The sequence below is a fragment of the Sceloporus undulatus genome, chromosome 8 (genome assembly GCF_019175285.1).
Source record: "Sceloporus undulatus isolate JIND9_A2432 ecotype Alabama chromosome 8, SceUnd_v1.1, whole genome shotgun sequence".
Lineage (NCBI taxonomy): Eukaryota > Metazoa > Chordata > Lepidosauria > Squamata > Phrynosomatidae > Sceloporus > Sceloporus undulatus.
This window is the reverse complement of record NC_056529.1, coordinates 24,607,217-24,634,504: the sequence shown is the minus strand read 5'-3', so window position 1 is coordinate 24,634,504 and position 27,288 is coordinate 24,607,217. Positions and strand designations below refer to the sequence as shown.

The following is a 27,288-nucleotide window of genomic DNA, read 5'->3' as shown; positions in this document are numbered from 1 at the left end:
GAATTGGAAGGGACCCCAAGGGTCATCCAGAGGAATGGAATGGACCCCAAGGGTCATCTAAGGAATTGGAAGGGACCCCAAGGGTCATCCAGAGGAATGGAATGGACCCCAAGGGTCATCTAAGGAATTGGAAGGGGCCCCAAGGGTCATCCAGAGGAATGGAATGGAGCCCAAAGGTCATCTAAGAAATTGGAAGGGGCCCCAAGGGTCATCCAAAGGAATGGAATGGACTCCAAGGGTCATCTAAGGAATTGGAAGGGGACCCCAAGGGTCTTCCAGTCTAACCTCTTGGTGAGGTAGAAATCCATAGCTAAAGCATCCCTGAGGACTGGCAAGTGGCTACCACTCTCTGCTTAAAGACCTCCATTGAAAGAGAGTCCATTTTGTTGTTGTTGTTGTTGTGTGCCTTCAAGTCATTTCCAACTTATGGCGACCCTAAGGAGACCCTATCATAGGGTTTTCACGGCATGTTTCTTCAGGGCGGTTTGCCATTGCCCTCCTCTGAAGCTGAGAGAGTGTGACTTATTGCCCAAGGTCACCCAGTGGGTTTACATGGCTGAGCTGGGATTCGAACCCTGGTTTCTCCAGAGTGGGGTGGGAACATATTTTCCACGCAGAAAATTTTGAGAGCAGGGTTGGACAAAAATGCAGAAATCATAGAATCATAAAATCATAAAATCCAAGAGTTGGAGGGGACCCCCCAAGGCCATCCAACCTAACCCCCTGCCATGCAGGAATACACAGTCAAAGCATCCCTGACAGATGGCCATCCAGCCACTTTTTAAAAACCTCCAAAGGAAGAGACTCCAGCACCCTCCAAGGCAGCAACATATGCCATGTTCGAACATCTGTTACCAAATCTTCGAAAGCTTGCATCATGTCTTTTGTGCATTTTGGTTGGCCGATTAAAGGTATCACTGGGTTGTGGATTTTGGAAGTTACTGTACTTTATATGGCCAACATGGACAACCCAGAGCAGTTTGGGATGTTCAGATACTATGGAGAAAACTGCACAAATGTCAATGCTCTATTAGCCTTCCTAACAGACATCCCTGACTGTCAGGAAACCCATAGAGACTATTCCTTCCGTTGCAACAAGACAAGGATGAGAGTCTTGCCGCTTCTCCATCTGCTTCCTTTTGGTGACTTATGATGACCAACCGTCACCAAAAAAACAGGATAGAACAGACCAGAGGTGGACCAAACTCTCTCTAACCATCCACTTTCCATCCATCTCCATGTCCCTTTCCACCATCCACCCTTCCATCTGCTCTTCCCTGCATTATCTCTTTGGGAGGAGGTTGGTTGGATCAATGCTGGAAAGGAGAGATCTGATCCCAAGTTTGGCTCTCGGCAAGAAAGGAAAAGAGGCAATGAGCTCATCCCAGAAGAGACCAGGCTTGCCTTATGCGTCATCCTCCTCCAGACAAAGCTCTGGAGAAGACCGTGGGCTGGTTAGGTAAAAGGTGTGAGCTCAATTCAAGTCGTTTCCAACTTACGATGACCCTATGGAGACCTTATCATGGGCATGTTTCTTCATAGGGGGTTAGCCATGGCCATCATTGGACTTAGTCACCCAGTGGGTCTCCATGGCATCCCTTCCACCTCCCCAAAATACACCCAACAAAAGGGCACATCTCTCACCTTCTGGGCTTGGAAGATCATCTTCCGGACAACCTCCTTGATGTGCGGTTGGTAGTCAATGGGGGGCTGCATGTAGACGGTGGCTCGGGTCACCCCACGGTAAGCGATGGTCTCTGGCCACCCTAAGTCCAGTTGCGGGATGGATCGGTCGGACTTCTCCGGCCAATACTCCAGAGAAGGCACCAGTCCTGCTTCTCTGTCTTGGCTATCGGGGTCGAGGCGTTCCTCCCCGTGGCGAATATATTCCAAACTGGGGTCATACGTTTCCAGGTTATCCAGGATCTTTTTGAGCTCCAACTCGGACAAAAAGTCCCGGATGTTCTCTTTCTTGAGGACCTCGTAGTAGGCCTCCGGGCCTTTGGACACCAAGGCCTCCAGCGCCAACCTCTGCTCTTCGCTGTAGAAGAATTCGGGTTTGGATTCGCTGGACCGCCAGTTGACATGACTGTCATCCAAACACTGGACTTGAGAAAAAGCCATGGCTGTCTCTAGTTACTATTATTTTATATCTATCTCTATCTCTATATAATAACACACACAAAGAAAAAGTGTCCACCGATAATAAATAAAAAAGGAGAGAGTTGTTGAAAGTAATAATTTAGAGTATCCCTGAGTCGAACAACTAGCAGCTAGTAAGGTTTCTATTTGAGCCCTTTCACGGTTCCCTTGTCGACGCTTTCGGTCCTTGCAAAATATAAATATGAATCAGAATCCGCCAGCTCTTAAAAAATGTCGCAACGAGTCTCTCGGTTTTATTTGTCACCTCATCTCCGTGTTAATAATAATAATAATAATAATAAAGCAAAGCTGGGATGGAAAAAAAGGGTTTACGCAGGTTAATTTCTCTCTCCCCAAATTTTTGCACACAGTTGAGAAGCGACCGAGAGAAGTATCCAAAGCCCTGCACAAATTCACATCAGAACCCCCAGCCTTCTGCAATCCTTTTCCGCCAGCCGTCCGACGGTCGGCTTTCGCCTCTACCTTTTCCTTTCGAAATCTCCATAAGAAAGCGATAAATACATTACGGAACACGCCGGAATGGAGCAAAAACCGGAGCAGATGGAACAGAGACTTTTGCTCTTTTGTGGTTTTCCAAATCCAAAGTTTCTCGGAAGAGGATTCAAGGGAGGATTCCTTGGCTAAGTCCGGTTCTTCTGGAATTTTTCAAATGATTTCTGCTCCCGCAAAGCTGGATTCCTCGGAGGATGTTTTTGCCGGTTCCCTGCCAGAAATGCAATGGAGAGAGAGAGTGTGAGCGAAGGAGGGAAGGAAAAAAAGAAAGAGAGGAAAAAAGGGAACAAGCTGGGTCATAATTCGCTCCTCCCTGCCCTACCTGCAGTCACATGCGCTGGCCCGCCTTTGGCAAGGCCTGTCCCTACCTGCCCCATTAACTCCTTCGCTTTGCAAAAGGCAATGCAACGCAATGCGCCCATGCTTTCGCCTGCATGCTCTGTGGAGATGTGGCAAACAGGCGTGGAAGGCAGGAAACTGACTCAGCCTCGGGAGGCCGGGTCTCAAGGCGGCAGCCTCATGCCAGGGACGGGAGGGAGTCCTATAGTGGGCCCAGCTGGACTTGAGGGTTGCCAGGTGTAAAGCGTGCACTGGGTGTGTTTTTCAAGTGCATTTGCACTAGGACTGTGATGTCAATGGAGCCAGGTTTTATTTTGATCCTCTGCTCCTCCGCACCTTTGGAACCCGGGTCATGTTTGCTTTAGGAAGACAGGCAGAGGGTTTATGGGAATTGTTGACTTTGGTGTTAATTCCTGCTGGGGGCAATAGGTCTGACTCCTTAGTAAACAGAGGCTTGGAAACATTCCTTTTTAAAAACTACATTTGCCAATAGCCAACTGACCAGTTTTTATATATACAGTGGGCCCTTGGTATCCGCTGGGGTTTGGTCCCAGGATCCCTTGGATGCCAAAATCCCTGGATGCTCCAGTCCCATCCATTATGATGGAAGAATAAAATAGTACCCCTTGTATAAAAGGGCAAAATCAAGGTTTCCCTATGGATGTTTGTATAGTTTTAACATATTTCCAAGCCGTGGATGCTTGAATCCCTGGATAAAAAATCTGTGGATAAGGAGGGCTGGCTGTATAGGAAATGGAACTTTTTTTGGAAAGCTACCTTGGAATCAGCATTTTCAGTAGAGATTGCAATTCCCCCTGAAAAGAGGAACTTTTGCATGCTCAGCTAGTTGGTTTCAATCTTCAGGCTGGCATACTTTTTAAAGACTACAACTCCCAGAATCCCCCCCTGTGGCTAATAGAAGTTGCAGTTGTACAATGGAACCATAGTAGTCAAAGCACTTTAATTTCTGCAGCTCCATCCTATGGGATCCTGGAGTTTGTAGTTTGGTACAGATCAAAGTATTCCAAGCCACTGAAAGTTAAAGCGGTGTCAAACTGCTTTCTTGCTGCAGTGCGGACTCTGACTCTGATTGATTTACGTTGCAATGGCTATTAGTTAATGGCACCAAGAATCCTCTGCCTGGGAGCAATGGAAGAAATCTGGAGCCAGACATTTCTCCAGCTCCACCCTTTAAATTGCGGCTGCTGTTCTTCTCTTTTGACTTTGATAAATGAAAGGAGCGTTGCTGGATCAGGCCCCGCAGGACTACCTACCCCACCATCCCCTTTTGCCACTGACCCAACGTCACCTTCCAGGGCATGAAGGTTGCAGCTTTGTTCACTGCTTAAAGGTAGACTGTCTTTGCATATGGAGGCTCCATTTAATACAGGGCTCGACAAAGTGTGCATTCCCACAACCCTCTTGGATTGCCAATCCCAGAATCCCCCGACCATTACGGTCATTAGCTGGATGTGATTTGAGCAGCAACTTTTATATTTATTTTATTTGGATTTCCACGTATGCATTCCTTTTAAGAGATTATTTGCGTAGTTGTGCTACGAAAACAACAATGTCTGGATGACCGTATTCTCCTTCCTTTCTGTCGGTTTCAGACGAAGTCGGCTGCGTTGAGCCTGCAGAGTGTGCCCGGATCTGTGGCTCCGAAGTGGGATGCTCCAACATTGCTTACCCAAAACTGGTGATGGACCTCATGCCTAGCGGTAAGTTGGACCAGGTTGCGGTGCACTTTCTTCATCCTCCATAACCTGGGTCACATCTTTAACCCTTGAGGGCTCCTCCTTTTCCAGTTTTGCTTGGTAGCCCCCCCAAAAATGAGAGGTGTAGTTTGCTTTGGCACCAAGAAAAGCTAAACATCCCCCAAAACTACAAACCCAAAGGCTCCATGGCATTGAGGGTGCATCCACACTGTAGGAACAATGCAGTTTGATGCCACTTGATGCTATGGGAACCCGGGATTTCCAGTTTCGTGGGATATTTAGCCTTCAGCGCTGGTGCAACAGCAAACTACGCATCCCAGGATTGCATAGGAAGGCACCTTGGTAGTTACAGTGGTATCAAGCTGCGTTATTTCTACCATGTAGATTCACCATTAATGCCACGGATTTGCAGTTTGGTCGGATATCTAGCCTTCCCTGCCAAAGAGCTCTGTTTCCACAGCAAACTACACATCCCAGGGTTGCACAGGATCTATCCATGGCAGTTAAAGTGGTGTCAAGTTGCATTGTTTCTGCAGCGCAGATGCACCCAAAACAAAGCCGCGTTGCAGACTGTTTATTTTGGCATCAATCTTGGCGGTGAGATTCCACTTGGAGGGAACACAGTAGGAGGCATTTATCCACAATTACATAAATCTGAGAGTGAAAGGAAACAGGAAAAGACGATGGTTAAAGGGTGGTTTATAAGCCTTCAAAGGTCATATAAACCTTCTCTCGTCTGATTTAATCTGCTCTGGATGTCAAGGAGTCCCAGGCGAAAGCGACGGAGGCAAAAATCTTTTTGGAAACAGAGGAAGGTGCCTTGGATCCATTAAATTATACGGCTGGCTGATTTGATCAATGTTTATCTCACTTCTCCTGAATATTTCGAGGCATCCGCTTGCAGTATCACAATGCAACAAAGTCAATTTGGAGACCATTAAAATGAGCCAAAAGCAACAACTGCACTTTTTTTAAGGGAAGCCAAACAAGATGCAAAGCGGTTAAAACAACACCGCCGTCTATAAAACTCCCAGCTGGGAGCCAAAGGCTAGGAACAGATTTTCACAGTCAACAGCAATAAAAGTCATGTATTCGATCAAAACGCTTGGGAGAATGTGGGGAAATATGGATTTACCTTGGCCCAGTTCTTGCCCTGTTGCTATGTTTTATACAGTTCCATATTTGCAGCAACAGGTCATGGATAGGATGGTGAGTCCGATTTGGGTTCTGGTCTGAACTTCAAAGAAGGTATCTAAGATGGTGTGGCCTATTTTGGAGGTTGGATCCCACTCCTTGGCTGCATCCACATTGCAGAAATAAATCCAGTTTGACACCACTTGAGCTGCCATGGCTCAGTGCTGTAGGGATCCTGGGATTTGTAGGCTTTGTGCTTTGTTGACTGGTGGCCTTCCGTGGCTTGGCACATTGTCATTGACCCATGGCTTTCTATGGCTTTGCACATTGTCATTGACTCATGGCTTTCTATGGTTTTGCACGTTGTCTTCAACCCATGTCTTTCTGTGGCTCTGCATGTTGACATTGACCAGTGGCTTTCTGTAGCTTTGCACATTGTCACTGGCCAGTGTCCTTAAGTGGTTTTTCACATTGTCATTGACTGGTGGCCTTAAGTGCTCTTGCACGTTGTCGTTGACCAGTGGCCTTCTGTAGCTTTGTGCATTGTCATTGACCAGTGGCCTTCTATGGCTTCGCACGCTTTTGCTGACCAGTGGCCTTCTGTGACTTTGCATGTTGTCATTGACCAGTGGCCTTCTGTGGCTTTGAACACTGTTGCTGACCAGTGGCCTTTTGTAGCTTTGCACATTGTCATTGACCGGTGGCATTCTGTGGCTTTATCTTCTCCAGGCCTGCGGGGTTTAATGATTGCGGTCATGATGGCAGCCCTGATGTCCTCCTTGACATCCATCTTCAACAGCAGCAGTGCGCTCTTCACGATGGACATCTGGAGGAAGGTGCGGACGGGGGCCAGCGAGAAGGAGCTCCTGCTGGTCGGAAGGTACTGGGAATCTCTGTTAAGAGGGAGAAATAGAAGAAATGGTCATTTTATTTAATGCATGGAAAAGCCCCCAACCAAACACCACTGACCTCTAGCTGAAAGCCCTTTGGGTGGCACACAAGGGATTAAAAATCCTTTCTCTCTTTAAATCTTTATATCCCGCCCTATATCCTAAGATCTCAGGGTGGCATGGAAGTAAAAGCAATGGTAAACAGGTTGAAAAAGAAACCCACTCAGAACTGAAAAGGGTGCAAAATGCATTTAGCTGACGGAAAGCATAACAAACATTTCCGCAAGTTAAAACAAGCGCAAGCCGTGCCCAGATTTGGATGAAATCATTCAGTTTCCCCCCCAATTTATGAGAGAGGCTTTAAAATAAAGCAACCACAATGCAATAAAATCATGACGGAAGAAGCAAGCGCATAATGTGCGATTAAAAGTGGTGGTGGAAAATGAAACATACCCCCACAAAATAATCCCACAGTAATATCCGAAGCCAAGGAGGGAGGGAGAAAAATCCCGTTATAGAAATGCAAAAGAGGTGCAGGTTTATGTTAATTGCGCCGCATTTTGTTTGTCATCGTTCTTTTGTTGTTGTAGTTGTTGTGTGCCTTCAAATGGTTTCTCACTTATGACTCCCATAATAAAACCACGCTAATAATTAGTTCTGGAAATAGAGTGGGATACATAATAATAATAATAATAATAATAATAACAACAACAACAACAACAACGTAATTACTTGCGGTTTCTGCTTTATTTGCGGGATGCTTTACATGTGCCTTAATCTCTCCTTAATGTCCATCCCATGATCATTGAGAAGTCCTGCAAAGATGCTGTCAAGTCACAGCAACTCAGCCAATGAAATTGCTGACAGCTGGCTTTTTAAACCCAGGGATGTGTCTGTGCACATTTGCCTGAAGATAGATGTGGAAGCATGCGTCACGTAACTGGTTTACGTAAGGCGACGGCCATTGTGCCATTGCGCAGTTGCAGCCCTAGAGAGGCAAATCACGGGTTCCTCCCCAGTTGTGTCCACCCAGCCCAGCCTAGAAGGTATTTGGCAGCGCAAGACACACCTGACTTAATGGTTTTTCTTCCTTTTTGACGGCTTGGAGGTCATCCATTTGCTCCTTGTGATGAGTGAGGAACAAGAAAGAGAGAGAAAGAGCGCCAACTTTTGCAAAACGGGGTGCAATTTTGCAACAAAATCTTGCCTCTGAGTGCATAGCCTTGACTTATCCATGCGTCATATCAAAATCCATAACTGGGACCCTAAAATCTGCCCTTGACTTATACATGAGGTCGACTTGTCAAGTATATACAGTGTGTTGGGAAAACACAAGGGGGCTACAGAATCAATATGTTATTGTAGGGATCCCACGCGAGCAACATTTAGAGAATGCAGTTGTGCCGTTGCACAATCCAGGCTGCGTCTGGATGGAAGCACCCTGAATCTCTGCCTCTTTCCTTCTTTCCTTATCTTCCCACTGCTTTATTACCTCCTTCGGGGGAAATGATGTGGGCGGTGGCGGTGGAGAATATACCGGTGGTTACACCTGATCGTAAAAGATTACCGTGGGAGGGAGAAGCAAGCCCACCAAAAATAACAGACAGCAATCCCCGCAATGACGTTGCTCCGCACAAAACAGACTTTGGCATGAGCATGTCTCCATATAAGGATATTGTTATTATTGTTACTGCAGTTCCTCGATTCTTTTTGTGCCGCCCGGCAAGACGGGTGTCCTCTCCACCTCTTGTGTTTTTGGCACAACGTCGGTTGCGTAAAGCCAGGCCGATTGCAGGAGACAAAAGCGGGGGAAAGGGATAAATGGGTGACTCATGCCAAGGGCTTCGTCGGAGACAGGCGTGGAAAAAGGAAGAATGGGTTTCGACCGAGGAAGATCCCCCAGAAATCCAGGGAGTGGTTGTGGGCATGGGTTGACACAACTTCTGAGGAAGGAGGCATCCATTGGTTGGGATATCTGTGGCAACTAGGTGGCTTTCCAGCCAATGAGTTGGCACATCTGCTTCGGGTTTCAGTCTGAACTTTGAAGCATCTATCAGTTCGCTATTCCCGCTAACAGGGACATGGCTTCTTGTCTTTGGTCACAAGTCATAAGATGGTACAGACTGAGTGTCCCTTATCCAAAATGCTTGGAGCCAGAAGTGTTTGGGATTTTGGAGTATTTGCATGAGCATAAATGAGGTTTCTTGGAGATGGGACCAAGTCTAAATACAGCATTCATTTATGTTCCATATGCACCTTATACACACGTTTCCAACTTACGGCAACCCCAGCAAACCTGTCCTGGGGTTTTCTTGGCCAGATTTGTTCAGAAGAGGTTTGCCATTGCCTTCCCTTGAGGCTGAGAGAGTATCACTTGCCCAACATCGCCCAGTGGGTTTGACATTGCCAAGCTGGGAATCGAATCCTGCTCCCCAGAGTCAAAAACTAACTGCCTGTCTTATGCAGATAGCCTTAAGCTAATTTTATACACAACATTGTTAACAATTTTGGGCATGGAGCAAAGTTTGCAAACCACCAGAAAGCAAAGGCGTCACTGTTTCAGCCCCCATGGGGACAGTTTTGGATTTCTGGATACGGGAGAGTCAGTCTGTACTCTACGGTACTGTATGCTCCTGTTTCTTTTGGGCCCGGAGTCTGTGTGCTCCCCGGAGGATACTATAGGGCCAAAAACTGGCTCCCGAACCCATCCCAGATGCCTTTCCTGTCCTCCTATGACCCCCTTGTGTCTAGCCCAGCATCCACCCCTCCTGACCCTGCTCACCTTTCCATGACTCGGATTCAGGGAAGCTATTGAGAAACCATTTGAGCAGACCAGACTGGGCCGGTCTCTTGGGTTTGCTGTATGAAAGAACAGTCATACCCAGACAGGCAAGTGTTGTGTATGTGTGTGTGTGTGTCTTTTGTATGGTCCCTGAGTCATGTTTTGTGCCCTGAGAATGATGCTGTTCCCACAAAGGAATGATGCAAAACTCCATTTCAACGCGTGTGTCCAGAGATGTCCCAAGTTCTTCCTAATGTTGAGATGGAATCTTTTTTCCTGGAGCTTGCATCCATTGCTCCGGATCCTGTTCTCTGGAGCAGCAGAAAACAAGTTCATTCCATCCTCAATATGACATCCCTTCAAATATTTAAACAGGGATATCATATCACCTCTTAACCTTCTCTTCTCCAGGCTAAATATACCCAGCTCCCTAAGTCTCTCCTTTTAGGGCATGTTTTTTTGTCATTTGAATCCATTGGTGTCTCTAGAGCAGCAGAAAACAAGTTTGCTCCATCTCCGACATGGCATCCCTTTGGATATGTAAAGATGGCTATCTTGTCACCCCTCCACCGTCTCTTCTCCAAGCTAAATATACCCACATCCCCAAATCTCGAACCCTTTTCCATGCCATCCCTCGCCACCTGAGTAATAACCCTGCCTTGTTCTCAAGTGTCTGGGACTCCTCTCGGATGTCTGCTTCAGCAAAGTGGCTTCCCAAAAAACAACAGCAGATTGGGCAAGGCCGGGCTTGGCATCCTTGAGATGATCCTATCATCGATCCCATTAACGTCTGACGCAGTCCGGCTGGGTGTCATTTTAGGGTGCTGAGTGATCCCAGCCTACGTTAATGGGTTTTGCATCTTAATTCCTATCTCAGTGCTCCTTGGAAATGAGACTCCTCCAGCCTGACTTGGGATGGCTTCCAAGTTTTTTGTGTGCGATGGATAGATTTGGATTCGAGGGCCTCGCAATCGGAGGTGCGTCAGTGGGAGGCGTTGCATGCTTGCCAAAGCTTCTCTGTATTTTATCTCAGACTAATACTCCCCTTTTTTGCCCCAGATGCGTGGGAGGTTGGTACTACCTACCTAGTGGCAAATATCAAATTCCCCTTCCAAGTTCTCTAAATCATCAGATGTGTGTCTGTTGCCGTCCTCTGCAGGATGGTCACTGTTGTCCTGGTGTTGGTCAGCGTGGTCTGGATTCCGATCCTGCAGAGCTCCAACAGCGGTCAGCTCTACATCTATATACAGTCGGTCACCAGCTACCTTGCGCCGCCGGTCACAGCTGTTTTTCTGCTTGCCGTTTTCTGGACACGAGCCAATGAGCAGGTAAACCTACCTGGCATAGGTAAAGACTACTTTAAAAATACCTGGAGCGTGCCCCGTTTTAGGAACTACAGTTCCCAGAAACTATCGACAAACAAGCCCAATGGCTGGGGAAGATCTGGGTAGTGCAGTTTCCCCAAAGTCGCGTCCCCACATTGTTTAAATCCGGCTAAATTGATTTAGTCTTGCTGAGGCTGCATCTGCACTGCAGAAACAATGCAGTTTGACACCGCTTTAAATATCATGGTTCTATCCTATGCAATACTGGGAGCTGTAGTTTGTTGCGGCACCAAAGCTGTCTGATAAGGAAGGTTAGATATCTCACCAAATTACAAATCCTATGATTCTGGAGGCCAGGGTTCGATTCCCAGCTGTGCCATGGAAACCCACTGGGGTGACTTTTGGCCAAATCACACTCTCTCAGCCTCAGAGGATGGCAAACTACAACTCCCAGGATTTCATAGGATGGAGCCATGGCATTTAAAGCAATGGTTTTGTGGGCTGAGCTGGGAATCGAATCCTGGTCTCCAGAGTGCAACGCACAAAGAACTACACCATGTTGGCTTTTTAGTGGGTTAGTGTTTGTATTGTCTCCGATAAAAGCTTTACCTTGCAGTCATGGTGATGCTTGTCTCGACTTGCAGGGAGCCTTCTGGGGCCTGATGGTGGGCTTGGCACTTGGCTTGAGCCGCATGGCGTTAGAGTTTGCGCACCCCGCACCTCGCTGCGGCATCCCAGACGTGCGCCCTTCATTTGTGAAGGACGTCCACTACCTCCACTTTGCCATCCTCCTCTGCTTGTTGACCATCGTCCTTGTCGTGGGCATCAGTTTGCTCTCTCGGCCGCCTGATGCATCCCAGGTGAGTTTGCAAAGCAGAGGGAGCTGGATTTTCCATGAAGCCTCTGATCAGGACAGCCCCAAAACATTAGTGGCTAGTAATTGTGCAGATGATTATCACACGCAATCGCACAAATAAATGTTGGAAATGCATTGTCGCTGGAATCCTGAAAGTAAACAGAGTGCTTTGAGTGTATCTTCCTGCACGGCCAAAGTGGCCTGGAATGGATGGCCCTTGACGTCTCTTCCAACTCTGTGATTCTATGATTATTCTTTGGTAGGTTTTTAAACATTAAGCTGGACAGCTATCTCTCAGGAGCACTTTGATTGTGTCTCCCTGCATGGCCAAAGAGGGTTGAATTGGATGGCTCCTAGGGTCTCTTCTAACCCTAGGATTCTATGTATTCCTGCATGGCAGAATGTATTCCTGCATGCATAACCCTTAGGGTCCCTTCCAACTCTGTGATTCTATGAACCAACCTAGTGCTTAGGAAGGTTCGCCGTGTTGGATAGGAGATTCTGGGAGTTATACCTGCAAGAACCCAGTTAGCAAAGCCTCTGACAAAGCTGGGATTTATATCACATGTATGGGACTTTTTGCCCCTCTGGCAGGAAATGTGGGGTTTTTATTCCCTGTTCTTCTTAGCCTCACAAACCGAGGGAAAAAAGGAGACCAACCCAAACAGTAATCCAGAGAGCAAACACCGCCTCGGTTTTTCCGTCAAGAGCTTTGCTTCTCTGTCAATGGGATGATTTACCGCCCAGCGTCGCTCTTTTGACTGCAACAAGTAATTACAAGTACATGAAACCTTCTGTGTGTTTTTCCCCTCTTTTTTCTTTTGCACGCTTACCAAAAAATAAAAATAACAACGGTAGATAAAAGATGTGACTTGGTGGACCCTTCGTCGCCCAGACGGTGCCCCTCCTGCTGACCTTTCCGTGGCCAAATCGCTACCGGAGAACGGCTTCTGTGGATCGGACAAAGAGGGTACGCATGACGCCTAAATGGAGTTGAAACCACCTGAATAAAAAGAGTTTTGATGCCTAGGAGAAAGAGAAGTCCATCCTTGGAGCAGCCACTGCAAAGGCATTTGAGGAATAAGCATGCAAACAGAGGATAATACTGACTCTGAGGACTAAAAGATGCTGGAGGTGGAAGCCATGGGGTGCAAAGTCACACAGTTTGTGCATCCTATTTGCAAATACGTAGCATAGCAGCAGTATACCTGTGAATGGGACAAGACAGATCATAAAAGGCAAAAGTAAATCAACTTTGCTCCCCTCCGATTCCTCAAAAGCTGGATCGGAAAATGTAAATGTTTCCTGCCGGTTGTCTCCAGTGTTCAGATATATAGGTCCATCATGTATAATTTCTGATGGACTTCTCCTTTATGACTTTCTAAACAACAAGAGCAGCCTGATGCTCCTTATTGCTGTCCAGATTCTTTGGACAATGGACCCCAGAATCCATTTCACTTTGTGAAATATGCTGAAATATTCTTTTCTATCCATAAGGACTAGAATCTCTCCAAAGATTTAAAGCCAGGCAATTCAAGAGCCCCAAGCTTCAAGTAAAGACTTTAGACTGAATCCAGCTCAATGTATCAAAAGCATTGAGCTGGGGGATTATGGGAGGTTCAGTCCAATGCAACCGGAGGACACTGGGTTCTGAAAACTGCTTTATAAGACTTCTTCCCTCCTATCTTTTCCTTGCAGATCTCCCGGAAAGGCAACTGTGTGGCAATCCCTGTCAGGTAATGGCTTGCAGCCCCTGTTTTATGGAAGCCAAAAAAGCACCAGAGAAATCCCCCAGCGACATGACAGAATCCGTCTTCTGGGCTCGGATCTGCGGCATAAACGCCATCGTCCTCATCTCTGTCAACGTCTTTTTCTACGCTTATTTTGCTTAAGCGGCATCTTGCGTGGCTTTCTCCAAGGAAGCAAGAGACTGGGGTCTTTGGACATTATCACATCAGTTTGCTGCCCTGCCATAGTTGGGCTAGTTTTACCATGGGAGTCCAGTTAGCCCTCTGTATCCATGGATTGTTTTTTATCCACAGCATCTATATCCACGGATTCAACCATCTCCAGATTGAATATATATATATATATTCCAAAGACTAAACTTTTGTTTTGCCGCTTTATATAAGAAGCACCATTCCCATGCCATTGTATTTAATGGGACTTGCATACTGATTTTGCTACCCAAAAGGGGGTCTTGCAACCAACCTCAGCAGATACCAAGGTCCTACTGTATTTAACAAATACATAAATTCCAAAAGCAAACCTTGTTTTTACCATTTTCTATAAAGGACACCCTTTATACGATGCCATTGTATTTAATGGGACTTGCACACTGATTTTGCTACCCAAAAGGGGGTCTTGCAACCAAACCCCAGCGGATACCAAGGTATTTAACAAATACAGTCAGCCTTAGCTCTCTCCTTCTGCTCCATGTATATTTGGGTTTGGAGAGGCTGAGCATCACTGAGTTAAGAGCAATTTGTGTTGTGGGAGTAATGTTTTCCCACCATTGTTCATCTCTTTCTGGAAGAAAGTCCAAGAGAAGGAGCCACTGAGTTTGTATATTCCGTTGCAGAACTTCTGGAGATGTTTTGATTGGCTGCTCTTGCAAAACCTCTTCGCCTCCAGTATCGGGACTTAGCCAAACTCAGGTCACATTCGCAAGGGGAAAACGTAGTTCCGGGGCAAGAGGCCCGTTTTCAGCCCAATCCTCCCTCGCCACCAATGTGGGTTGGAGGCGTCGAGGATCTCAAGAACGTCCCCTCTGCAGAAACTCAGCTGGGAAGGGCTTTCAGCCGAGAAGTCGAATTGGGCTTGGACAAACTTTGGCTTCTTGGGCTGCGGGAGAAAGAGAAGGAGGCACTGAATGAGAAGAAACGTACAACTGGGAGTAAATATTAGGGCTGTTGTATCTCAGGGCCTAACCCTAAATCTTCAGGTTTCAGAGGTCATTTCCAGGGCAGGGAGACAAGAATGCAAATTCTCCCATTTTGGAGGTCTCAGCTCCAGACAAGGGGAAAGAGCTGGGTCCAAATGTCCAGCCCAGCTAGGAGAGCAGCAGCTTGCCACAGTTTGCCAGACTTCACTAAGACTTTCCAGGGTGTGTGTGTCTATGTATTGACTTGGGTCTCATTTCCACTACCATTTAAACCGGATTGCAATTGGGTTTGAACTAGTTCAAATGACCCTGGTTCCCACTTGAACTGAATCACTGAAGCAGTTTGGAGAGGGAGGCCATGCACTAGACTCATTTAACCTGCATCTTTTCGACGCTGATTTCCCCTCGCATCTTTTTGGATGAATCGATTCTGCACAAGTGTGAACCAGATGCAGATCAGAATCGATTTAAATGTGCCCTTCCTTCAGCTGGAACAGGTCCATTTTGAGCCGATTCATTCATGAATGTGAACCACCAATGGGTTTATTTTACGAGGGGGGAATGCGATCGGGGCCAATGTAGTGGGAACCACGCTCCGCTGTCGAATTGGTCCATTGATTTGGATCACAAACTGGTTTATTTGTAAGTGGGAATGAGGCCTAAATGTTTGTTCCCCAGGACTCAGGTTTCAGCCTTGAAACCTCAGGGCCCGGGATGGTCTTGAATAGGCAAATTGCGTGAATATGATCTTCCTACAAAAACTAGCCATTCCTAATTGCTCTGAGCAGCTGGTGGCAGATGATTTGGTAAAGGGGAAGACTGGGGAGCAAGGCATCCCGCTCTCTAGAGCATAGACGGTATCTGAGGGCATTGGGGCAAATATATATATCTATAGATAGATGATAGATAAATAGATCGATTGCAGAGAGTGTACTTGGGCTACCAAGCTCTCCTGGAGGGATGATGCCGCTCCCTAGCTATGCATCCCTGTTTTAAGAAGGCAATATTCATCTTGGTGTAGCGGTTTCTGTGTTTGACTACAGCTCTGGAGTCCACGGTTCGAATCTCACTCAATCATGGAACCCAGAGGGTGATCTTGGGCATGTCACACTCATGCTCAGAGGAAGGTAAATAGTGAACCTCCTTTGAATTAACCTTGCCAAGAAAACCCCTGCGATAGTGTCGCCTTAGGGTCCTCTTAAGTCAGCAAGGTCTTGGAGGAACCCAACAACAATTCATGGAGGAAGGCAAGATGTTGGTTGAATTGAATTGGATAGACATACACACACAGATATACACAAAGAGCCTACTGACCTCCTGCATTTCTCTGTGGTCTCGGAGGAAGACCTGGCCCTTCTTGGCGATGCTGTTGGTCCTGTAGAAATCCACCAGCTCATTGATGGAGTTGAACCTCTCCTCCCAGAGGTAGTATTTCCCTTTCTTCTCTCGGAGGACTTTGAAATGGAGGACCTGGTCTCCATAGCTGTAAAGGGAGGCAGAGAATCAAATGAAGCAGAGTTGGAATAGGGCACAGTGGAATGAATTGGACATTGGTCACCACCAGCAAGCGGTCACCACTGTCATCACATACATTGTGTATTAAGCATGGTTTTGGAGATTTACGGCATGAGAAAACACAGCAGAAATGGAACCGGGGAAGAAGTATTTGGGATTTTCACTTTTTTCTTCCTGGATTTTGGAATATTTGCATATACATAATGGGATATTTTGGAGATGGGACCCAGGTCTAAATATGAAATTCATTCATGTGGTGTAGCAGTTTGAGCATTGGACTACAACTCTGGAGATCAGGATTCGATTTCATGTCGGCTGTGGAAACCCACTGGGTGACCCTTGGGCAAGTCACACTCTCTCAACCTCAGTCGAAGTCAATGGCAAACCAATGGCAAAGTGGCACTGGTGAGACCTTGCAAAGTGTGTACAGTGCACTTCTGTGTCACCTTAATCCTTCTGGTTGCGGTTCATGTTTTATTTGAAGTTGACGGATTGGCTGGTGGGCTTCCCAGCGCCCAAAGGGAGGTTGTCCCAGTTGCGGCCAGTGGCTTCCACATCCATTGACTTATTCCCGATGTTATAGGATCTATCCAAGGTGCTTCGGTGGCTTGGAAGCGAGCGAGCAACTCCCTTTTGACAGCAAAGGAGGAGCCCAGCGTCCCATTTAAGAGGATTATACGCCATTTAGGCGTATCTCCATCTGTCATCTCATGTTCCCATCACTTGAGACAAGAAGCTCAGGTTGCTGAAGGCGGAAATGGAGAGCCCAGAAATAATTGTGGGCTTTTATTCGCTTTTATTGACTTTTGCTTGGGAAGGGCTTTGGATTTCACAGGTTCCCCAAACATTAAAAGCTGGGGGTTTTTAAAGTCGTCCGAACTTTCCCATCCAGCACCATTTTTCAGGCGGACATTTTCAACTTTGTAGGGGCAACTTGTAGGGTTGCCAAAACGAACAATGGAAAGGGGGTTTTGGACCTTGTAGAAGACGGTGTTGTTTGTTACCCAGTTGTGTGACAAACAACAACTCTGAAATTCCCTTTTGGCAACCCTAGAAGTCATCTAGGGTTGCCAAGTTGAAAAATGGTTGGGAAGAAGAACAGAAATCATCTGACAGTCAACGTAGTATATTGGTTTGAGTATATTGTTTTGACTATGGACCTGGCAATCTGGGTTTGAATCCCAGCTTGAGCATAAAACTCCACAAATCACACTCAGCCTCAGAGGACAGCAATGGCAAGCCCCCTTTGAAGCAACTTGTCAAGAAAACCAATGATACATTGGCCTTTGTTGTTGTTGCTGCGTGGCTTCAAGTCATTTCTGACTTATGGCAATCCTAAGGAGAACTATATCGAGTCCCTAAATTGGGAGAAAGGCGGGATATAAGGAAATAAAATAATAACAACAACTTATCATGGGGTTTTCTTGCCAAGATTTGTTCAGAGGAGGTTTGCCATTGCCTTGCCCTGAGGCTGAGAGAGTGTGACTTGCCCAGCATCACTCAATGGGTTTCATGGCAGATCTGGGAATCGAACCTTGGTCTGCAGAGTCATATAGTCCAATGCTCAAACCACAACGCCACACTGGCTTTCCCAAATTTGCCTTAACTAATAATAATTAGAAATATGGCCATATAGCCAGGCCCATCCTGGAGGCGTGGGATGGAGTTTGGTACCCAGGGAAATAGGGCCATAATGTGCGCATTACGCTATAATCCGCACACCTTGCCTAGGTTCGCCGTAAAACCATCAGCTGCAAATGTCAGCTCAAGCAGGTAGTTAACAACAGTTGGCACGAACATGGTGTTTTTTCGGGGATTGACTACAGCTTCAAGTGGCGACTTGCGCTTCACGGAGGAGCCACTGCAGATCAAACAACGCGCAAGGCGTGTTTTTAATGAGGCTGACATGGCTGTCGACGCAGCTGGTGCAAAGCGAGGACCCAGCCAACATCTTGGGCTCTGGCTCTTAAAAAAGAGGAAACAGGGCCACTCAGAATGGTGCGGTTTCATTGTCGGACTCAGGCTGACGTAGGAAAGGCCCCATTGAGATGCCCCTTTGGGCATCTTTTATTTTGCCCCAGAGGTGAAAATGACGCCCTAAGATTTTTAAACTCGTAAAATTAAAAGTCTGCCTTTGCCTCATTGGGGAAGATTTACGATCCCAGAAAAATGACGTCTAACTTTTTAATATCCCTTTCCCACTTCAAATGTGGAGCCAACTGGGTGGAGGATGGCAGTGAGGTAAGGAAGGTGCCAGGCTCAGACACGGGCAAAATTTATGTCCCCGACTTGCCCCAACCGAACAAGGCCTAGGATGGGCTATTTGGCTTCCTTTTGAAAAGTCACAAGTCTATGATGAATCTGGAAAGAGCAAAGGGATTTGTGCATACCCTCCAACTGTCCCAATTTGGCAGGAGACAATCCTGGTTAACCCTCTTCTATCCCACTTTTCCAGTTGATTTTAAAACGTCCCCGTTTCTCTCTCCTCTTCCCACTTTCCTTCTTTTTCCTCAGCTTATTTCCATTGCAAATCTACCAGTTTTCCCAATTTGGTAGCAATATTCCCAATTAATCCTCTTCTATCCCACTTTTCCAGTGCTTTTAAAACATGTCGGTTTCTCTCTCCTTTTCCCACTTTCCTTCTTTTCCTTCAGCTTATTTTCATTGCAAATCCACCAATGATTCCAATTTACCAGGGATAGAGAGAGGAAGGAGCAACATCTTTCCTTTCCCAATTGAATGAGGCTAAAGCAAACTGCTGTAGCCTCTCCTAGCTTGTGGGTCTTTCTTCGTCAATAACGTTTGCCATCTTCGCTCCATGTCTCCCAGTTTCCCATCCATGAAAAGCTGGAAGGTGTGCAGCTGCAGGGTTGGCATGGAGGCCAAATGAGCTCATGTTCTCTCCGCTTTGCCTCCTCCTTGGGCATCCTCAGGGTCTGCAAGTACAGCGCTTTGTAATTTGTTGCCCTTGGCATGCAGAGCTTGCTGGGAGGTTGGCACGGCTTGGGTGTTGCCACCTTCCTTGGCTCCATTGCTTGGGAGATCGGTTTCAACTTGAACGCGGCGGACCCAACCTGGCCCTCCCTTCCTCTCGGGCATCGTTTTCTGCAAAGGAATATCATTTTGGAGCATGGTGCTTTGGTAGGTGGCAACGCCAAGGATGTCCTCATGGCAGGTGCTGGAAATAATGAAGGGATGCTGGCAAACAAGGGTGCCAGTCACACTTATGTTTTTTGCATGGAGAGATTCACATTTGTGAATCGATTCAAAATCGAGTCGCCGTTCCCACTACATTTTAAGGCCATGAATCTCTCCCTTGGCATTTCAATCTGGTCTGAAGTTCCCATTCATCACCATTCCGGATCAAAATTGAGGCGCCTCCGTTCCCTGAACAGTGGCTGCATGATCCGAATCGATCCAAGAGCTTAGATGCGGATCGTTGTGGCTCTAAGGGGCCATTCAAAAACTTCCCTTTTGATATGTAATAAATTACTGGAAGGCACATAAATAAATACAGCTTATTGCATGCAGTGGAGCATTTGTGTGTTGCAGAAATCTCACAATAATGTGTGACAGGGAAGGATTGCCCTCTGGTGTGAGAACCAAGTATCACAAACACATCCCTACACAACCTTTTGCAATGCTGGAGAGGGTTAGGAAGGTGTCCCTTTTGCAAGAATTTTTGGCAATTACTATAAGTCAACCTCATGTATAAATCAAGGGCATGTTTTAGGGCCAAAATTATGGGTTTTGATATGACCTGTGGATAAATTGAGGGTAAAATCTAGAGGCATGTAGACTCAGTGCAAGATCTCCAGCTGGTGGTTCCCAAACTTTGGTCCTCCAGACCTTTTGGACTCCAGCTCCCAGACTTCTTTGACTATTGGGGATTCTGGGAATTGGAATCCAAAATTATCCAGAAGACCAAAGTTTGGGAATGGCTGCAAGACAACCATCCCCAGCAGGAAGCTGTCCAGCCTCATTTTGGAGGTGTCCAGAGAAGGAGCCCTTGCCACCTTTCTAGGGCATTGGTTCTATTGTTGAACTGCTCTTGGAAGTCCAGTCAAAATCTGCCCTCCTATAACTTCAGATCATTAGACCATTTTTCAGAGGAGAGAAGGAATAGGACTTACTTTACAGAGATGGAGAAATCTCCCGGGCTGCTCTCGCTTTCTCGGATGAGAAAGGCTCCCCGGAACTGGCGTCGCAGGAGGGCCTTTTCCGCCTCTTGCCTGGAAATCTTGCCAGAGAACCACCTGGATATAAGAAGCCAGAAAGTGGCATCAGTAGAGCTCTGCCAAGGGACCCATGCCAATGGGATTGTTGGCACACTTCTGGTCTCAAAAAGCAAGCCTAAGAGTCACGATTTTAACTATCCATTGTATTTAATGGGGACCTGAGCATCCATGGATTTTGGGATCCATGGGGTGCCTTGGAACCAAACCCCAGGAGATACCAAGGGCCCACGGTAATGGCATTAAAGCCCTAAATGCCTGGGGACCCAAACACTTGAAGGAGTCCTAGGTCTTCCTCAAAGGAGGCCTTACTTACGGGTGAGGCTTCATTTTGATGTAGTTTTTGGGGACGAATCCTTCAATGCCAAAGAGCTCGGCTTTGTACCAGTTGAGGTCACCTTCCATGTTCAGGATCTGTCAGGTCCCCAAAAGAGAAGGAAAGGTAAAGAGGTGCATTAGGGGACCAGGTGGGGTGCAGCCACCCCCCAAATTTGGGAGGCCTAAGGGATTCGAACCCTGGTCTCCCAGAGTCTTTAGTCCAAGATCCAAACCATTACATTATGCTGGCTATATATAATGGTACGATGTGAAAGCAGCTGTGATTTCAAACCCAGTTTCAGAAAGGAAGGCCTTCTTCACTTTGCTTTTCTGTCTATATTTCCCTGCATTCAACACACAAACAGCCCTTCATGGTGAGAAATTGCACTCTCTCAGCTGCAAAAAGAGGATCTAAAAAACATGATCTCCCTTGGGACTTAATGGTTTGGTGCAAAGGAAGCAACGCCTGAGCGTGGGTTGGATGCAGCGGACCTGAAAAGTCACCAAATGCAAGAAAAGGGAAAGAATGCATGAAGCATTTGGGGCACAGGGTTAGTACAGTTGGCCCTCCTTATCCACGAATTGAGCATCCGTGGATTTTGTTGTCCACCGGGGGGGGGGATTCTGGAACCAAAACCCAGTGGATAACAGGGGCCCACTGTATTATGAAAACCGGAGAGAGCTGTGTGTCTCTGTGTGTGTCTGTGTATGCGCCTTCAAGTCACTTGTGTAACTTGTGCAACCCCATGCATTTCCCAAGGTTTTCATAGGCAAGGAACCCTCATTTTTGCTACTTGCTTCCTCTGAAACATAGCCTACAGCATCTGGCATTTGTTGGTGGACTCCCATCCAAGTATTAACCAGGGCTGGCCTTGCTTAACGTCCAAGATCAGATGGGATGTGTGTGTGTGTGTGTGTGTGTGTGTGTGTGTGTGAACCCATACTTCTCCATAGAGAATCATTGGGGAATACTTGTCCATAGGGAAATATAGGAGAATACCTGCCCATAGGGAAACCATTTTTGCCCATAGAGAATCATTGGGGAATACGTCCCCATAGAGAGCCCATACTTGTCCATAGAGAATCATTGGGGAATACTTGCCCATAGGGAAACAAAGGAGAATATCTGCCCATAGGAAAACCATAGTTGCCCATAGAGAACCCATACTTGCCCTTAAAGAATCATTGGGGAATACTTCTTCATGCCCACCTGTTTTGCCCCTTAATCAAGGAAGCCACAGGCGCTGCCTCTCCTAGGGTCACCGTAAGTCAGTGCGAGCTTGACAACAATTAACTACAACAGGAACAAGGTTTAAATCAGGGATGACAATTATATGGTCCCTTAGATGATGTGGGACTGTAACTCTCATATCCCTTTACCAGCTGTGCTGGCTAAGGCTGTTGAAAGCTGCTGTTTTTCTGGAGGGCCATAGTTTGAATAAGTGAGTCTTAAATGAACATGCAGACTGCAGTGTTAAAACAGTGGCATGCTTTGATGATAATTATAGAGTTTTAGAATATTCTGCATTGGAAGAATTAACCAAAAAACCCCACATAGTGCATGCATTATCTTTATTTTAATATCTATAGAGGCATTATATCTCTAAACATGTGAAAGCAAATCTTCATGTTCTGTTTAGATGGATAATCTACTCTTTTGTATATGATGATATTTGAAGATCTTGCAGAGTGGCATAACTAACCCACAGCAATAAACTGTGTACCCTTGTGGAATAATCTATAGATCTATCAAAAGAGAATGTTGTCCATAAGGAAACATAGGAGAATATGTTCCCATAGGGAAACCATACTTGCCCATAGAGGATCATTGAGGAATACTCCCCCATAGAGAATCCATACTTGTCCATAGAGAATCATTGGGAGATACTTGCCCATAGGGAAACATAGGAGAATACTTGCCCATAGGGAAACCATACTTGCCCATAGAGAATCATTGGGGAATATTTGCCCATAGGGAAACATAGGGGAATAGATTCATTTCTACCTTGAGCGTGTCTCCCTTCTTGAAGGCTAGTTCGTCCTTCTCTTCGGCTCGGAAGTTGTAGAGGGCTACGGCCTCCATCCTTGCTCTGGGGACTCCTCTTAGGGTCCAAAGGAGACCTCAAAAGACATGCAAATGACGCAAACGCTTTACGTATTCGCTAAACCTTGCTGGCGTTTTTGCAGCCGGATGCACAAAAGATGGCCTAGTCTGGGAACCCCTGCAAGAAATCTCTTCTTGCGAAGTGGCGAGTCCAGCTTTCTTGTCTCTTGTGGGCTCTAAGGTTTTGTTTCTTGAGCGTCTCGTGGTCTGCAAGACATAAAGTGAAAGAAGAAGAGGAAGGAGGGAAAGAACCCACATGTGAAAATGAGACCGGAAACATCTTTAAATACAGCTGTGTAGGTGTGAAGGAGAAGACAACAGAAATACCACCTGCAGAAATTGGTCTTCTGCCGTAGACAGAGGGGATTTCGAACTCGTTTCCCATGATGGAGAACAGCTTTCAAGAAGGTTTCCTAATTCTATTTAAGACTCGCACCCTTGCCTTTCAGAAAGGAGTGTGAGACGTAGTGCCAACAGCACAAAGTTGAGAAAATGATGATGATGATGATGATGATGATGATGATGATGATGATGAATTCATGTTTATCCCGCCATTGCTCCAAAACTGGGAGTGAAAGCAACATAGGAAAAATAATAATTAAAACCCTTGCTAAAATTGCTGTGCTTTCAAGTCGTTTCCAATTTATGGTGACCCTATTGCTTTCCCCTGAGGCTGAGAGAGTGTGACTTGCCCAAGGTTTCCCAGTGGGTTTCATGGCCAAGCTGGGAATCGAACCCTTGGTCTCCTGAGACGCAGTCCAATGCTCAAGCTGCTACGCCGAAATTATGAACATGTAAATAATGTCATATTCAGGGGTAGCCACGTTGGCCATATAGCAAAGGACAATAGTATCCAAAATCCACAAAACTGGGATCCACGAATGCACAAAATACACAATGCAAGCGTTCGACGCTCGCCGGCTTCTGCATCAAGCAAAGGCTCCATCCTATGGAATCCTGGGATTTTCAGTTTGCAGAGAAGGCTATATATCTCGCAAAGCTACAAACCCCACAAATCCATATCACTGAGCCTTGGCAGCTAAAGTGGTTCCCAAGTGGATTCATTGTGCAGCCATCATTTCTAGACCTCATTTTGGACACAAGAGGGCAGATGTCTTCCACTGCCGGTGATTGAGAGAATGGAAAACTCTGTGTGTGTATATACTATATCTATATGTACCTGCAAGTCAGTTGTTGATTTATGGCAACCTTGTGAATTTTCCATCCTCAGAGGTAGTTTTGCCAGTGCCTTCCTCTGAAATAGAGTCTATATCACCTGGGAGGCATTCCTCATCTTTTAAAATTCTGGAGTGCATGAAAAATGAAGCGAAAGGAAAGCATCGGCTTGACCTCTTCAGGTTGCGCGAATCGATTTTTGGCTTCTCGGCCGTCGCTAATTTAAAACGGATCGTGGAGGGTGTCTTTGTCCTTGCATTGCTGACAGTAGAAGTGGAATAAATCTTTTTATTTTCCTTCTTCCCAAATTCACTGGCCCATCAAGTCATAACGAACAATTTCCGCTCTTAATGAGAACTATTAACTGGTCTGGCGCACACCGACGGCAATGACAGGTACAGAATATCCCTCCTGGATCCTGACAAAGGCCCATGAAATGAATAGCTTTGTGCATTTGAGGAGATACCCAAGCCAACGATTGCCAACTTCCTCTGGCTCTCTTTGCTCCTGTGCCTTAAAAGGCAACCAATCACCCATGAGTTTAGCCAGCTGTACAGGAACCAGAATCACTTTGTATGCGGATGATTTGTCTCCGTTTTTCCATGATGCTGAACACTTTGTTGACTCTTTCCTGGCATCCTGGGTGGTGCTGGTTTTAGCTTATATCACCTGTTCCCAAACTTTGGTCCTCCAGATGTTCTGGACTTCATCTCCCAGAATTCCTGACTGTTGGTCAAGCTGGCTGGGGCTTCTGGGAGTTGAAGTCCAAAGTTTGGGAATTGCTGGCTTATAGAAAGCTTTGGCAATTTCTGGATGTTGCTTATGTTTTCTCTTTAGTGTAACGTTGGTTTGTTGCTGTTGTTGTTGTTGTGTGCCTTCAAGTCGTTTCCAACTTATGACAACTGCAAGGCTTTATATCCCGCCTTTCTTCCAAGATGAGGTTCAAGGCGACTGACAATAGTTTAAATAAAAGATTGAGCTAAGAATATGATTTTAAAAACATTACTAAAAACACTTTTAACATATTTAAATGTAATTTGAAGAAAAGATTAGTGAGCACAGTGCACCGCTTTAAAAGCGCATGCACATGCTACTACTGCTCCATACTTAAAATGTTTAAAACCTGCCTGAATCAGGAAAGTCTTTGCTTGCTTGGAGGCTATTTTATTTCACTTTATTGTTATTATTTTTACAGCTGTTCCAGGCCTGCGCTGCCATATGGCCGGAGGATCAGCTCATTAGAAAAGCTTTGTGGGTTTTGGAGCTTATTAGTTTGCGTTAAGCCGGTGGGTTCGTTCCGCAAAGGTGGAACGGCAGACTTTCTTTCTTCGACTTGTGTGTCGGCCAGCCCTCGACCGCCCCAAAAGCACAGACCTCCTCCTGAGGTCTTCATTAGACCAAGGAAATTGAGATGCACAGACCCACTGGTTGCCATAATATGAAAATCCCCAAATCCATCCTTTAATCCATGGCTCTTGGCCAAGGTACACTAGACCTCCTGGCTCCAGAGTCTTTCCCCCTCCACCAAATTTAGGGCAGGTCTGGATAGGATCTGTAGCATCAAAAAGATGCATCTATACTGCAGAACTATTGCGATTTGATGCCACTTGAATTGCCATGGCTTCATCTTACAGAATCCTGGGATTTTTTGGTTGGGAGAAGCTCTTGGGTTACATATACACTGTAGAAATAATGCGGTTTGATGCCACTTTAACTGGCATGGCTCCATTTTACAGACTCTTTGGATTTGTAGGTTGGGGAGAAGGTCTCGGGTTGCATCTATAATGTAGAAATAATGTGGTTTGATGCCACTTTAACTGACATGGATCCATACAGGATCTTGGGGGCTTGTAGGCTGGGGAGAAGGTTTTGGGTTGCACTGGCACTGCAAAAATAATGTGGTTTGATGCCACTTTAACTGGCATGGCCCCATCTTACAGACTCTTCATATTTGTAGGTTGGGGAGAAGGTCTCAGGCTGCATCTGCACTGTAGAAATAATGCAGTTAACAGGGAAAGCGCTCTCAAATAGGATTATTTCTGCAGTGTGTTTTAGACCTTAGACAGGGTCCAAATGGATGACATTTTGCAATTCCTCCTGACCTGGACAGAAGGCTGGAATGTAGGACACGTCTGGGAAAAGGAGGACATGTCTTGAGAGCCTAATTTGGAAGCTGCGGAAGGGCAGACAATTGCTCCTGAAATTGGCGTGGAATTGGGTCGGCCCTTTGCATCCGAGGTCTCCATACGCTGCCCTTTCCCTGGGGAAAAACAATGCTTCCCAACGGCCCTTTATTGTTTTCCGAATTCCCAAGCAGTGTGGTCATGTAGGACAATGCTTTACGTAGGACATAGGTTAAGTCATGCATTCCAAGAATGCCGTTAATGGCCTTTAAAAAAAAAGACCGTGGATCGCATCTTTGCATCACTTTTGGAGGGGAAAAAAGGAGAGAAGGAAAGAAAGAAAGTAAAATACACAAAGGGATGCTTTGACTTGATTCATTGTGGCAGGAGGCAGCAAAGATGTCACAGAGGCCATGAAAACATCATGCACTTGCCACTCTTTGTCAATATTTGACTGTCAAATCAATATCTATAACTGGCCAAGACCGCCGATGTTTGTGAAGATGTCAATTCAAATGACAAATCCTTAATGGAGATGAAGTTGCAGGTCCAGTTTCAATGATGGTCATTAGTGAGCAAAGTCTACTTCCTGAGATGAATTTAGATGCAATAATAATAATAATATGTAGAGAGATCTTGTAGCACGTTTGAGACTCACTGAAAGAAAGAAGTTGGCAGCACGGGCTTCCCTAGACTTAAGTCTACTTTCTCATATGTATTTGGAGAGAATATGGAATACACATTCAAAGATATAGCCATGTTAGTCTGTAAAATCAGTATGTAGAGAATGATCTTGCAGCATCTTTGAGATTAACAGAATAAAAGTTGGCAGCATGAGCTTTCTTAGACTTATGCTAACTTCCTCAGATGCATTTAGTGGAGTAGAAGCCAGGCATATATATAGCATATATATATGCTATTGGTATGTGAAGATGTCATTTCAGAGGGCAAATCCTTTGTGTATGGAAATGAAGTTGCAGGTCCAGTTTTAACAATGGTTGGCTGGTAGTGCACAAAGGCATAGGAAACTGGTTTTGCGCATGGAGATGAACCGGCAGATCCAGTTTTGCGATGGGATTAGACTGGGGTGAGGGGAATAGATGAATGTAGGGCACCTTATGAGGATGGGGCCACATAGTGTTGAAGTGTGTGTAGTGTGAAGTCGAAGGCTTTTGTGGCCGGCATCCATAGTCTTTTGTGGTTTTTTTGGGCTATGGGGACAAGTTTTAGGAGA

The 27,288-nt window shown here is 46.0% G+C and overlaps 3 protein-coding genes across 5 annotated transcripts in view; 1 reads left to right on the top strand and 2 right to left on the bottom strand.

Moving 5' to 3' along the window:
* Positions 1-3,354, bottom strand: part of FAM83G (family with sequence similarity 83 member G) — a 20,921-nt gene extending 17,567 nt beyond the window's left edge. Inside the window, exons 1-2 of one of the 3 annotated variants that reach the window (XM_042437359.1) lie at positions 3,024-3,354; positions 1,645-2,866 (exon numbers count right to left, since the gene is read on the bottom strand). In XM_042437359.1, coding sequence (XP_042293293.1) covers positions 1,645-2,124 — 480 coding nt within the window. In that variant the 5' untranslated portion in view covers positions 2,125-2,866; positions 3,024-3,354. Of the gene's footprint in view, positions 1-1,644; positions 2,867-2,977 lie in introns of all 3 variants that reach the window. The other 2 variants (XM_042437358.1, XM_042437357.1) reach the window with 2 other exon arrangements.
* Positions 1-13,724, top strand: part of SLC5A10 (solute carrier family 5 member 10) — a 44,071-nt gene extending 30,347 nt beyond the window's left edge. Inside the window, exons 10-15 of the mRNA XM_042437361.1 lie at positions 4,608-4,715; positions 6,576-6,726; positions 10,678-10,846; positions 11,488-11,703; positions 12,558-12,669; positions 13,398-13,724. Of these exons, the coding sequence (XP_042293295.1) occupies positions 4,608-4,715; positions 6,576-6,726; positions 10,678-10,846; positions 11,488-11,703; positions 12,558-12,669; positions 13,398-13,591 (950 nt within the window). The 3' untranslated portion in view covers positions 13,592-13,724. The remainder of the gene's footprint in view (positions 1-4,607; positions 4,716-6,575; positions 6,727-10,677; positions 10,847-11,487; positions 11,704-12,557; positions 12,670-13,397) is intronic.
* Positions 13,725-14,357: 633 nt separating this feature from the next.
* On the bottom strand, positions 14,358-23,253 carry LOC121914188 (GRB2 related adaptor protein). Its single transcript, XM_042437367.1, has 6 exons — positions 23,086-23,253; positions 22,657-22,962; positions 20,650-20,747; positions 20,232-20,354; positions 15,898-16,066; positions 14,358-14,543 (listed from the first exon to the last, which is right to left on the bottom strand). Exons 2-6 carry the CDS (start codon positions 22,732-22,734, stop codon positions 14,358-14,360), a joined length of 654 nt encoding a protein of 217 aa, XP_042293301.1. The 5' UTR covers positions 22,735-22,962; positions 23,086-23,253.
* Between the last annotated feature and the right edge of the window lie 4,035 nt (positions 23,254-27,288).

Coding starts and splice junctions, on each gene's coding strand:
- LOC121914188 (XM_042437367.1), bottom strand. CDS start 22,734: ATGGAGGCCGTAGCCCTCTACAACTTCCGAGCCGAAGAGAAGGACGAA. Junction 20,355..20,649: donor ATCAAAATGAAGCCTCACCC/GTAAGTAAGGCC, acceptor TCTTATATCCAG/GTGGTTCTCTGGCAAGATTT. Junction 14,544..15,897: donor ACCACAGAGAAATGCAGGAG/GTCAGTAGGCTC, acceptor TTTCTCCCGCAG/CCCAAGAAGCCAAAGTTTGT.